This window comes from Penicillium daleae, assembly GCF_028827525.1.
Source record: "Penicillium daleae strain IBT 16125 chromosome Unknown utg000005l_segment0_segment0, whole genome shotgun sequence".
NCBI classification, from domain to species: domain Eukaryota; kingdom Fungi; phylum Ascomycota; class Eurotiomycetes; order Eurotiales; family Aspergillaceae; genus Penicillium; species Penicillium daleae.
Genome location: NW_026623153.1, coordinates 3240506 through 3252594, shown reverse-complemented (window position 1 = coordinate 3252594; position 12089 = coordinate 3240506). Strand labels below are relative to the sequence as shown.

The 12089-nt window shown below is 53.6% G+C and overlaps 4 protein-coding genes across 4 annotated transcripts; 1 reads left to right on the top strand and 3 right to left on the bottom strand.

Annotated features, from left to right (window-relative positions):
• Positions 1-164: 164 nt before the first annotated feature.
• Positions 165-2213, top strand: N7458_005349 (putative PHD finger domain protein (Ing1); the record flags this gene model as incomplete). Its single annotated transcript, XM_056908731.1, has 5 exons — positions 165-560; positions 632-1275; positions 1334-1548; positions 1607-2092; positions 2155-2213. 5 exons carry the CDS (start codon positions 165-167, stop codon positions 2211-2213), a joined length of 1800 nt encoding a protein of 599 aa, XP_056767349.1.
• Positions 2214-2555: 342 nt separating this feature from the next.
• dscB lies at positions 2556-3604 on the bottom strand (the record flags this gene model as incomplete). Its single annotated transcript, XM_056908730.1, has 2 exons — positions 2556-3284; positions 3338-3604. 2 exons carry the CDS (start codon positions 3602-3604, stop codon positions 2556-2558), a joined length of 996 nt encoding a protein of 331 aa, XP_056767348.1.
• Positions 3605-4011: 407 nt separating this feature from the next.
• Positions 4012-5996, bottom strand: N7458_005347 (TFIIH subunit TFB1 family protein; the record flags this gene model as incomplete). Its single annotated transcript, XM_056908729.1, has 2 exons — positions 4012-5798; positions 5858-5996. 2 exons carry the CDS (start codon positions 5994-5996, stop codon positions 4012-4014), a joined length of 1926 nt encoding a protein of 641 aa, XP_056767347.1.
• Positions 5997-6802: 806 nt separating this feature from the next.
• N7458_005346 (Leucine Rich Repeat domain protein) lies at positions 6803-8890 on the bottom strand (the record flags this gene model as incomplete). Its single annotated transcript, XM_056908728.1, has 3 exons — positions 6803-8193; positions 8264-8596; positions 8701-8890. The coding sequence occupies 3 exons, from the start codon at positions 8888-8890 to the stop codon at positions 6803-6805; spliced, it is 1914 nt and encodes a 637-aa protein (XP_056767346.1).
• Between the last annotated feature and the right edge of the window lie 3199 nt (positions 8891-12089).

The window sequence follows — 12089 nt, the reverse complement described above, 5'->3', positions numbered from 1 at the left end:
CTCACCATCTGGCCCCAAAGCTCTCGTTGAACTTGCTTCTTAGCCGGGAGTATTTCCCTATCCATTGACCCTTCTAGCCTTTCGTTTCTTGAACTCAGAAGGGCCAGGTGCACCCAGAACCCCCTCTTTTGCGGTGCATCTCCCAGCCTGATCTCTTCCACACCATGTCCGCCGTCTCAACGTCAACCCTCAACCCCCAGGGCCAGGGAATTCGCCAATCATCCCGGCAGACACGAACCAATCCCTCTCGAACATCCAAGACTACCAACCGCTCTTCGTTCGGTGTCAGTCGAGGCTCGATAGCCGAAATTCCCGCAACGCCCCCTGTTCCTCATGGCTTCTACCCTGCTCTTACGCATTTCACGGACGCGATCACCGCGCTCCCGCGTGAGTTCCGCAGACACAATTCGCTGTTGAAGGAGGTTGATGCGAAGGCGTGGGCGCTCGAGGAGAATCTGCTTCAGCTCTTGCAGATTTCCTCCGAGTCGCAACCTGTGCCGCACCCGCCTCACCCGGCGCCTATTGTCGGTGGTGTGGTGCGGGAGGATGTCTTGCCAAAGGTAGGTGATGCGAGTATGAGATTAGTCCTTTCTGTGGATATTGGACTAACGAATTGCCTCTTCTTCTCTAGGAACTCTCCCAATCCCCCGAGTCGCCCGAGAGCAAAAACCGTCGTCTCCTCTTCGATCGCGTCCGACAGAGCTTGACCGACCTGATGATGACGGCCGACGAGAAGAACCATGTGATTTCCAACGCAAACGAGGAATTGGACCGCCAGATTGTTCGGCTGGATACCGTTTACCCGTACATTGCGGGTGAGATCAGCGACGAGGCTCGTCTGGGTAGTCTGACGCATTGGGCCTACTCTAACAAGAGTGCTGCCAAGGCTGCGACCAACGAGCGACCGCGTCGCGAGGCGGTGGCCCAGCGACAGGATCTCACTCATGTGCTCCATGAGGCTGAAGTCGCCAGCCGTAGCGAAGCGCGGCGTGAAGCTGTTCGGGCTCGAGCACGGCGACCAAATCCTGACGCAGACTATGAGGAGGGTCGCGCTCCTCGGAAGACAAACTCTGGCAAACCTCGTGGCGATAATGCGACGGGTGAGAGTGCGGCACCCAAGCGGCGCAAGGTGGAACGGCCCGCACCGATAGACGCTGGAGTGCCGATGGAGCGTTCTGCTAGTAGTACTGGCGGCCAGCGTGGTGCTAACAAGGACGGTGCGGAGAAGAAGCGATCTCGCGCTCCTAATCCTACCGCCGCCGCAGCTCGCAAGAAGTATGTTCTGTTCATTCCCCAGCGTTCTTGCTCGCAAAATTGACCATTTCATCTGTAGGACCACCGCCGCTTCGAACGCTGGATCGCCCGTCCTGGCCCCCTCGCCTCTTATCGGCACTTTTAACAATACCCCACGTGGTGCTGCGAGTCCAGGCCCGAACACATCACGCCCGCAGTCCTCTCGAGCCCAACAAAATGCCGGGCAGACGAGCAATTCCCGACAACGACCTCCGTCGTCATCAGCGTCTAATCGCATTGGTCAACCAAACTCCTGTATGTCTATTTGCCCTAAATATTTGGTTCCTTCCCTGCTGACCCGATGTTGTTCCAGCCAAACCTGTCGAGTCCAGATCGACTCCGCGCGAGCCAGTCAAAGCCGAAACCACCATTCCCGAAGCCCGCGACCTGGACGGCGAACCCGGCAGTCGACCCTCCGTACCAGCAGGCGCCAAGCGCGAAGAAGATCGCCCAACAGATGCAGTCGAGCCCGAGCCCACGAGCAAAGGTCGCAACTCCAAGAACTCCACCCCTCTCCTCTCGAACCTCGCCGAGCCCACGCAGTCTCGCTCCCGACCAACGCGAAGCAATGACGCCGCGCCTAAGCGGACAGCCAAGAAACCGCCTGTCCAGCCTGCAATCCCCTCGGATGAGGAATCCATTCACGAAGGCGACGACGAGGACGAAGACCAGGAGCCGAGATACTGCTACTGCAACGAGGTCAGCTTTGGTGAGATGGTGGCATGCGATAATGATGCTTGTCCGCGAGAGTGGTTCCATCTGTCGTGTGTTGGGATGACGAAGCCACCTGGAAAGAATGGTAAGTCTTATCTTTCAAGTGTGCTTTGTGTGTGATGGTCATGTTTGCTGACTCTGGGACAGTTAAATGGTATTGTAACGAGTGCAAAGAGAATATGCGACGCGGTCGTAATGGGCGGTAAATGGATGGGATTAGTATGTGAGGTGTCAGGATTTGAATAGACATGGATGGGCTTATGAATATGGATACTTTGGATTTGACTATGGTTATATTGCTTATACATGCTGATGCTGATGTTGATATTATTTTCTGCATGCTCATTGCGAGGATGACACACTAGCAATTATCCTATGAATGAAAGCGCAGTATTACTCGCTAGTAAGGCAATCTCATATTCGTGACAATCTAACTCAAGACAGTACTTCGAAATCTCAGTTCTTGCAGAGCCTCAATAGAATCAATTCCCTTCTAAAGAGCAAGATCCAAAGATCCCCACCCTCTCACATTCACTCAACAAGAAACCCTAAGATCGAGTAACCAAATCAAAAAGCCCCCTCAACCTCTCCATAATCCCACCTCCAACACCCCTTCTCCTCTGCCCACCCCCATTCTCCACCCCCGACGTCGAAGCAGCAACCTCCCCCTCCAACCTCCTCCTCAAATCCTCAAACCGCTCTCTCTCCGCCGCACTCCCACTTCCACCCGCACCAGCGGTACCAGCACCAGCACCGGCCGCACCACCCCGTCGCTCGCGCTCCCCGACTATCCACGCCGGAACGCGGAAGCCATGAGGCGACGGTGAGAGAGCAGGTAATAGCTCTGCGCGCCAGGCGAGGCCGATGATCCAGCCGAGCGCGGAGGGGAGGAGCATGGCGGGGAATTGGGAGAGGGCGAGTTGGGCGGCGACGAGGTAGGTTGTTGATTTGTCGGAGAGGAGGAGGGTTAGACTTGGTGGTGTTGGTTTTGGGTTTGTTGTGGAGGGGTGGTGTGGCGCGGTGGTATCGTCATTCGCGGTGGTGGTGGTGGTGGCGGGTGATGATGATGGCGAGGAGGAAGGGGATGTCGTTGTACCGATGCGGAAGCGGAATGTATGTGGGACCATGGCGTAGTATTGTGCTAGTAAGGCGAAGATCATTGCTGTTGGGCCGGAGGGGAGGTAGTTTAGTGTGTTGAGGGAGAGGGGTCGGATGAGGAGGGCTAGGAGGAGTGGTGGGAGGAGGGTTGTATAGGGTAGTGTTGTGAGTAGGAATGTCTGATTTCAATGTTAGTTGGACATTCAGTTCATAAAACAGGGCCTTGACGTACAGCCATCTTTCTCTTCCCCCAAGCGCGCTCAACAACCCGTAGATGGTACACTAGCATCGCGGCGAACAAGGCTTCTGTGGAATTTGTGAACCCAGCGACGTGCCAGATAAGGGCGCGCCAGAATTGCGCGTACGGCCAGAAGTGTGGGGAGACATTGATTGAGGCGAGGTGTTTGATGTCGAGGATGGAGAGGGCGATTGAGGAGCCGATTGTGTAGACGATGAGGGATTTGGTGAGTGGGGTGTTGGTTAGCCCCGATGTGAGCATTTTGGGTATTGGGCCTTGTGAGATTGTGGCTTGGTTGTTAGAGAGTGTTGGTAAGTGGTGTAATCATTCGAGCGGTTTGCAGGGTTGGATTGGAGCGTTGTTGTGTTGCTGGAAGGTAGTGGAGGTTGAAGGTGGTTGAGGTGTGGGGGAAGTTTGGAGGGAGCTTGACGGAGGAGGCCAGATTGGCAGGGAGTCGGAGAGTCGGAGACGGAGTCCGGGGTACCTCGGCATGCCGAGTTAGCTTTACTTTGAAATGGAAAGTGAGACAAAAGTAAAGGAATCTTTTTATGGAATATAATACATTTCAAGTCGCCATGCCCGAATGTCAAAAAAAACGCCAGAAAGTCTTGTGTGCCCCCCATTTTGTTGATCTCTTGGGCTGCGCGTCGCTACGCTCCATTCTCTCTCTACACAGCCAGCAAGGCTGCTTCTCTAGCCGCCTCTGCCTTTTCCGCTTCCAGCGTAGTCTTATATCGGGTCAATGCTAGCTGCAAGGCGTGTGATGTAGGCCCTAGCAGCTGATTGACCACTTTCTGGCCACCCTCGATATCATCCAGATTCAGTCGGGGCTTGCGCTTGGTGCGTTCAAAGTATTCGCGCGCCGCGACTTTCCGTCGGTCAACCTCAACCTGGCGTTCGGCTTCCGCATCGTTGGCGACAGCCTTGATGCGCTCTATGGCGCGAGCCAGCGATTCTGAGAGGGACTGGACTTCGCTGGCTCGCTCGGGATTGCCAGAGAGGAAGGCTTGCCAGAATTGGTTGAGGAACTCGGTTGAGGTTGCGTGGGTAAGGGTCAACCGATCGTAAAGTCCCGGGGAAAGCCCGTAGGTATCTGATGTAGATCCTTCGTTCATCTGGTCGCGCTGTTCGCGGACCGCACCGAGAATCTGTGAAAATGCATCATGAAGGGCTGCCGCTGACCCGACGGGGCGCTTGCTGGCGGGTGCATCTTCCATCTCTTCGTCCTCGTCATCGCCCGGATCAACAAGCTTCTGGAGTGGTGCATTACCACCGAGCGGCAGGTTCTGTGCAATCTCGGACCGGAGAGTTTTCAAGACTTGGTCCGGGTCTTGCTGGGCAAATGCCCGGGTCTGCTCGTCCTCTTGAGTTTGCGAGAAGAAGCGGTTCTGATCGCGGATATTAAGGGTGACATGAGCCTGCTCCTCGTCCCCTTGGAGATCTCGTAACTGCATCTCCTGCCAAGTCTCCTCGTCCATACCGATAGGAGCTGTCACATCGCCATCTGCCGGTGCAACGTTGGCCATGATCTTCTCACTAAGATTGTTCAGCGTCCGAATAATAGGCACTTTATCTGCACCTGATGGCCGCATATCCAGATCCGGCCTATTTCCACGACGCTGGCTGTGATGGACTTCGTTTCCAGCCAAATCCATAAAGTGTGGGACGAACGCCTCACGGTTAGCCTCTGCATTCTCTTCTCGTAGATACTTGTCCAGAACAGCATCCGTAGCATCCGAGTCCGAGATACGTTCTCCGCGCAGCTTCTTAAACAGTCGACTTTGGAAGAATCGCGACCAGAACTGCTGCTCGCTCAGTTTGGGAACATTCTCATCATACACCCGTTTAACAAGCGGATGCTGTGAGAAGATCAGCGAGATCTGCTCCTTGCTTATATTCAGCCTGGTCACATTTTCCTCCACGCGCGGTTTCAGCGACGACAGCACGTTATACGAGCCACGAGTCTGCGCCCGCTCAATCGCATGCGCCCGCAGAAGATGCAACCGCGTCGACCAAAACTGGGACATGAACTGTGCCGAGGTCAAGCTATCGGGCTTGGTATGTATCGACTCCATGAACATCCGCTGCAGGGTGGGGTCGGCCTTCAGTAGTGACTGTTGCAGTTCCACATCGCCCTTGAGCTTATTATCATCGTCCCACGGGTTCTTCGATGTCCCGGCGGACGTAATGGCATTGGCAATCGCCATCGCCGCAGACATACCTCCTCCACCGGCTGCACCGGGGGTTGGTGTTTGCGCGGGCGTGCCTGTCTTCCCTGTGTTCATTCGGGCGCTGAGTGCGTTCTTGATAGCGTCGGCCTGCGGGCGGGCGGCGTCCGGCCCTGCCGTGAACAAGAACACATATTGTTCTGGTGTGGTATTCGGCGGGGCATTAGGGGCGAGGGCGAAGACCTTGAGCATGACCTTGGGGTTCGTTGCGGGGGTTTGTTGCAGGTCTAGAGGCCGAGTTAGCCAATTTGCCCTCAAGTGGCAAGAATAGACAAGCAACGCGTACTGGTAATGGTAGAAACGGCAATATTCAGACCCGCAGGCCCAGCAGCGGCCGGGTTCCAGGTGAGCGTCTGCTCATCCTTGGCCAGAGTCAGGGTGCCGTCCTTCTTCTTGTATGAGGCCGCGCCGCTCGGAGGTGCCATCGTCGCGAGTCTCGACAGCTTCCACTGTCCTGGGCAGCGACAAAGAAACCACCCATCGGGATGAGAGAATCTCCCGGTGCAAGGTTTCGATGAAGCAGAGAAGGCTTAAAACCTTCGAGGGCGCAGGGACAGGCAGATGATGTGAAAGCGACAGCTGAGAGCCGCAGCTCTTTGATCTAATCGTCACGTGATGACATCACCTGAACGCCATACCCTAACGCCAAAGGTAATTTTTCTCGATGGTAGAGTGAAAGTGCCCTCGACCGCTCATAAATACGTGTATGATCTTGAAGATGCTATTTTTATCTACTGAAGATTTCAATAGAGAGGTATTTGAAAGAGATATCAACATTGCATGAGTAGAGTGATGCGAATACGCCAGATGATAATGACATGCGCCGTAAAAAAAAAAACATGAGCAAGCAAGGAAAGCAATGAACACAGCGCTGAAGAGATCCTGAATGCTATGCAAAACCAGAGAACAGACGCAAATTGAGCGCACGAACCCGAAGCCAGGAGCCAGAATGCCGAAATTCGTAAGCCATATTGCGCGCCGCCATGCATAGACCGGATATCGTCATTCGTAATCGTCAAAAGCAGCAGCAAAAAAGAAAAGCATCCCTCCCAAAAAGAACTGAACCAATGTGCGCAATGAGAAAAGAACAATGCTGAAAGGAAGATAAAAAGTGCGGAAATCAACAAGGGTATTGGTACCAGCAAGAAGAAAAAGATAAAAGAGGAGCAGCCAGCATGCTTTTGTTCGAACAAGGCATGAAGAAACGCAAAAAGAACGCTCCGAGAGAATATCATTTCTTGAACATGTAATGGCCGTAGATGCCACCCACGTCGCCCACGGCCATGGGGATCTTGCGCATGCCCCACCAGCGCGCGCCCATCTTCCAGGAGCGCGAGCCGTCATCGGTAGGCTCGATGGGCATGGATGCAGGATCCCGGACGTACCAACCTCGTCGGCCGAGGTCACGAACAGTCCAACCAACAGAGACACGCTGGGTCTTGGCACGCTCACGCAGCGGTGTGATGATCTTGTCGCTGAACTCGATCACCTGCAATGGGTAGCTGTGCTCCGACAGCAGCATGCATGTGCTCGTGTTAAAGATCGCGCCAATGGTCATCTGTGGCACCTTGGCAAGGTCAAGGTAGCACAGAGTGCTTGGAGCCGCATTTGGCTCCGCACCGTTCTCGCGGGACTGGATGAAGAACGAGTTCACGTCCTTGACCGACAGATCAGCCGAGCTCAGGCCCAGCTCTTCCAGATGTTTGGTCAGGGGGATCAGCAGCGGAACGTGCTCAGAGGTAACCTTGGCACCGCCTAGGTTCAAAGAGCGAAGGCTATCGGGAAGCTTGGGCAAAAGTGCGGTCACATCGTCCTCCTCCAGGAGGCGGAAACGGGTGGGGTCGGTCAAGAGGTTCAAGTACACCAAGGAGTCGCGGACGGCTGGGTGCGTGGTGAGGAACTCCACCACAGCGGAGCTGGGCAGACGGGTGCACCGTGACAGACTCAGGTGGGTGATGCGAGCCGTTTCGGGAATCGCCAAAAGAGCAGAGTCTTTCACCTGGGTGTGGGTGAGATCCAGGTGCGTCAAATTGGTCAGTCGGGAGAGCAGGAGGTCGAAGATTGGAGCCTGGATAGTGCTGCACTCGTGAAGGGATAGCCGCTTCAGGTTTGGCAAGCTCATGGGCATGGCAGGTCCCGCAGTCAACGCCTCTGTGAAGACCTGCGAGAAAGACTGTGTGGAACAGCCGCAGAAATCCACCGCACGGAGATTGGGAAGACCCATGAAGAGCTTCCGCACCACATCCACGCTGAGATCACCCTCGAGGTGTTCCTGCAGCAGGCATTCCTTCAGATTGGGCAACAGATCCAAGCACTTGAGCAACGTGCGCGAAGTCAGGTTCTGAATCTCGGCGTTCATCTGCTTGGTGCGACCCAGGCCGACAGAGGTAAAGTGCGAGAAATCCAGACGGCGCACCAATGTTCCCAGAGCCGGATAAGAGGACATATGATTGAGGGCCTTGGAGAAGATGATCGAGTGCGGGAAGGTCATGTTCCTGTACAACACGCCCAGCGTTGCGGCGTGCAACGTGCGCGAGGCGAGGAGGCATGAAACGAGGTCAATATTGCGCGGCGTGTAGCCATTGGGCGGCAGATCAATGGCAAGGTAGGAGATGATTTGATCTAGCGAACGGGTTAGTACATATTCAGATATGACAAGCTTCTCGGCTTTTTTTGGTTGCTTCTCTCTTACCCAGAACTTCGGGTGGGAGCTTCTCCAGAGAGGAAGTGCCCGCCGGCGGCTGTACCTGTTCCACTACGGCCGGGATGGCCTTGGGTGGCGCCAGCTCTCGTCCCGATTGGGTAGTCTCCCAGGCCCAACCTTTTGCCTGCATATTACCCAGGTTGCGAAGATCGCCATAGCTGCGACTCAGGCTCTTTCCACCCAGACGAATCTGCTTCCACCCCAGAAATCCACCGCATGGGCAGCAGAAGTCCGGAGTCTGCTGCATCGCCGGCAGGTGCGGCTTGTGAGACTCCTTGGGTGATGGAGCGTGATGAGTATCCACGAAGGATTGCGCAATGCCTGCAGAAGGGGAATCACATCAGCAATCTTATTCATCGACTACTTTACAATGACTTGCCGGTCGCAGTGAAGCCATCTTTTTTTTTCTTATTCTTTTCACGTACCGTCGACGTCTTCTTTGATGGAGCCGAAAGACGGGCGCCGGCGGCTGCTAGACCTAGATCCGTCGGGAGTGTCGCAGGATGAAGGTGAAGAGTCGCGTGAGTGTTGGTCGACGCAGGGGGAAGTCGAAAGTCGAGGGTAGGTCGGCTTGGAGGGTGTAGGGGCAGCCGGAAGAGTTGAAAGAGAGGTCATGGTGAAAGAGAAAGTGAGCGGGCCCTCTATAAAGAGGCCCCAGTCCAGTGCACACGCGCGGACTGGTCGGGAGGTATCTTTCGAAGACAAGTGGGAACACAGAAGAAAAAAAGGTAAAAAAAGGGCACAAAATAGGGTGTGCAAATTAGACGAGTAACAGCTTCCCCGGATTTCAAGCGAAAAAGAGTTTCCGGTCAAGCGACAAAGGGTGAAGTGAGGACGGAGTTAGGGGGGATGGGAGAGCCCAAGGAGGATTGAAGTGGTTTAGGGCTATACTTTGTCGCAATAAATGGGAGGGGCGGCGGGGAAAAAAAAAGAAAAAATGGGCAAAGCTGTTAGTCACAGAAAAGGCTGAACCGGCGTGGTACACGCCCAGTTGGGGTGGTCGTGGCAGTCAAGTGGACCGGGGAGCATTTAAGAGACAAATCGTTTCGGTCCACCGATCGGATTGGGTTCGTGGAAGTAGCTTGAGAATGGTGGCAGAGGAGAGTAGCAGTCGTGGGAGGAGTAGTAGTGACCTGGAAGGGGAAGGAACAAGGAGGTCATGGAAGGTATGGCAGGCATGGCTTGGAATGTATATGAGCAGGTGGCAGGGAGAATTAAGTTTCTACGGTTTGCCGGGGGCGATGACTCCTCAGGATGGCGAAAAAATATTGGAAATGGAAATGGAAATGGAGAAGAAAAAAAAAGAATAAAAAAAAATATGAACGGTGGCGGAGATCGGCTTCGCAGCCTCGAGCGTTGAACAAAAAAGAACAGGCCCAGTTCTACTTTGGGACCTCGAAGAACGGTTCAGAACGAATGAGCATTCGAGGAGGGTTTAGTCTAGTCCGATGACTTACCCCTGCAGACTCCGATTTGCTTTGCTTTGCTTTTTTTTTTTTTTTTTTTCGGATTAAGATCGGATGGATTTTTATTTTTACTTTGGGTTCTGCAAGCGGAAATCCATGGCGTCATAATGGAGGACCATCGCTTTGTTCGAACTTCGAGGCAGGGGCAATTCAGGAGAGATTATGTACTCCTACTGATTAAAGCATGAATCAGATGGGGACTAACAGCCCCGAGTTTTCAATCCGAACCATCAGGTAACTAAAGAATCATATAATTTGATCAGAAAAGCTCCCTTGTGTCTCCAACCGGCCGATGCCGAATTACCTTTCGCGCGCATTCTATGACATAACTAAAATAGCCGCCGAGCGGACCCCGGGCAATCAACCTGCACACGTTAATCCTAGTCACTGATCAATAGATACGGAGTACATCCAGTAGGTAGTACTCCGTACTCCGTACTAATTCGCCAGGTCTTATTAGTCTAGAATGTGAATATGTGGTATTCTGTACCATATAACCACAATAATTTCTAGTCTCAGTCATTCGACCGAATACTAGGGAACCCACTCACATCTCCGTCGCTAGCCACCTGTCGCCCGCTTTGGACTAGCCTGCCATCGTCCCTTCTGTCAGGTATTGCCAGCTCAGACTGGCCTGGCCCCGAGTCCAGTCCCCGGGGTCCTGGTTCCAGAAGCCGCCGAGGAGGGCGAGGATTCTGTCACATTCAATCTATTCAATATGAATTACGAATGACCAACTGACCCCTTGGGACAACGACTGAACCATGCGCAGGTCAGCTGGAGCACGCCAAACAAGCCTCGGATTGCAAGCACCAATCTGGGTGCCCGGGGGGTCGAGTGCTGACGAATCTCGTCTGTCCTGCCTCAAGCAGGGAAATTCAAGCCATTGGAAATCCATGTCGTCCCTCTCAACTGGCGTGTCCTCATCGCAGAGACTGTACCCCAGACCCGGTTGTTGTTAGGTAACCGCTACGACCATCCCTGCACGCGCCATTCGCCAAAGCGGCCGATCATGCGGGGACGAGGCGCTCCCATTACCTAATGAGAATCACCTGACCTGTCCCATGACCATCCGCGCAACGCTCCTTCGCCTGGACTCCGCCAATAACCAACCTATTTGCATTGTTCTGACTTGGGCCTCTCCGAGTCTCCTGAAATTAATAGATGATTAACTCTCTAGTCCTTGGGTCAGCCTCTCCGGCCGGGAAGGGATTACTATGTCCAGTAAGACTGTAAGACTCCTCGGCTTGCGGATACTTCCCCGCCAACTCCGCACATACCCTGATTGCTTGACTGCGGAGTACACCATCCCCATCTTTTATCACCAATGCACATCTGTTCTATGCCCACGCTTCTCCTGACCGAGATAGCAGCCAAATCTGAACCCCCTAACAGTAACACCCAGAGTTGACCTGCAATCTTCTATCCAAGACACCAAGTACTGCACACGACATCCTTTGATAACGACCCAGACTAGGACTACCGGCGTGTGTGACGATACCAACAGGATTGGCAAAGGCTTACTTCCTCGCAACCCGGTCCAAACAGGCCACATCCGTCGGGATCACGATGCCAGATGATGTTATCAGTTTTAAGTGGTACTCTCGTGGGCGCCTCTGTGGAAACCCCCGAGAGGCCGCCTGTATTTCCGAGGAGCCGGCTTAGCCTAGCGTCCCAACAAGGACATGCCTTCTCATACTGTAGGTCAAAAGCTTGGCAGATAAGCCCAGCATCACTACCCTGCAATGCCTCCTTTTTCATCAAGGTCTAGACTAGACGCCAAGGTACTATCTAGACTATGTTGATCTCCTTGCTCCCTTGCGGTAGCTACCCTTTAGTGTAGAGCTTGATCTTCAATCCAAGCATCCGTAGATCAGACAAGACGATAGTTTGCGGGGTGTGCAGAAGCTGACCTCTGGCGAGGCTCTGCTCCTGCTCCACTCTCCAGAGTAAGCATCACGAGACCTTCGTTCCATGGGCCACTGCTCATTTAAGAATATTAAATAAGAACCTTCCATGATCCGCGTCGTTTTATGGCTCACATGACTCGTTAATTTGCTGTTTGAGTCTTGGCTGCCACTGGTTCGGTCAGTCCTTGGTGGAGGCGAAGAATGTTGAGGTGGCACTATTCCACTATTGACTACTACAGTATTCTGACCATGTCCTCGATGGACAATAGTCTTCTACTATTTAGGGTTTTATATCTGAATATCTGTCACTTAGACTCCTCCTATAATCTCAATGATCGACCTCATCACCTCGTTGATTAGTCATTGCATCTGTCTTCGGCTCACAAGATATGCTGGACATGTCAACGGCTGAACGACAACTAGCAGATCAATATAGTA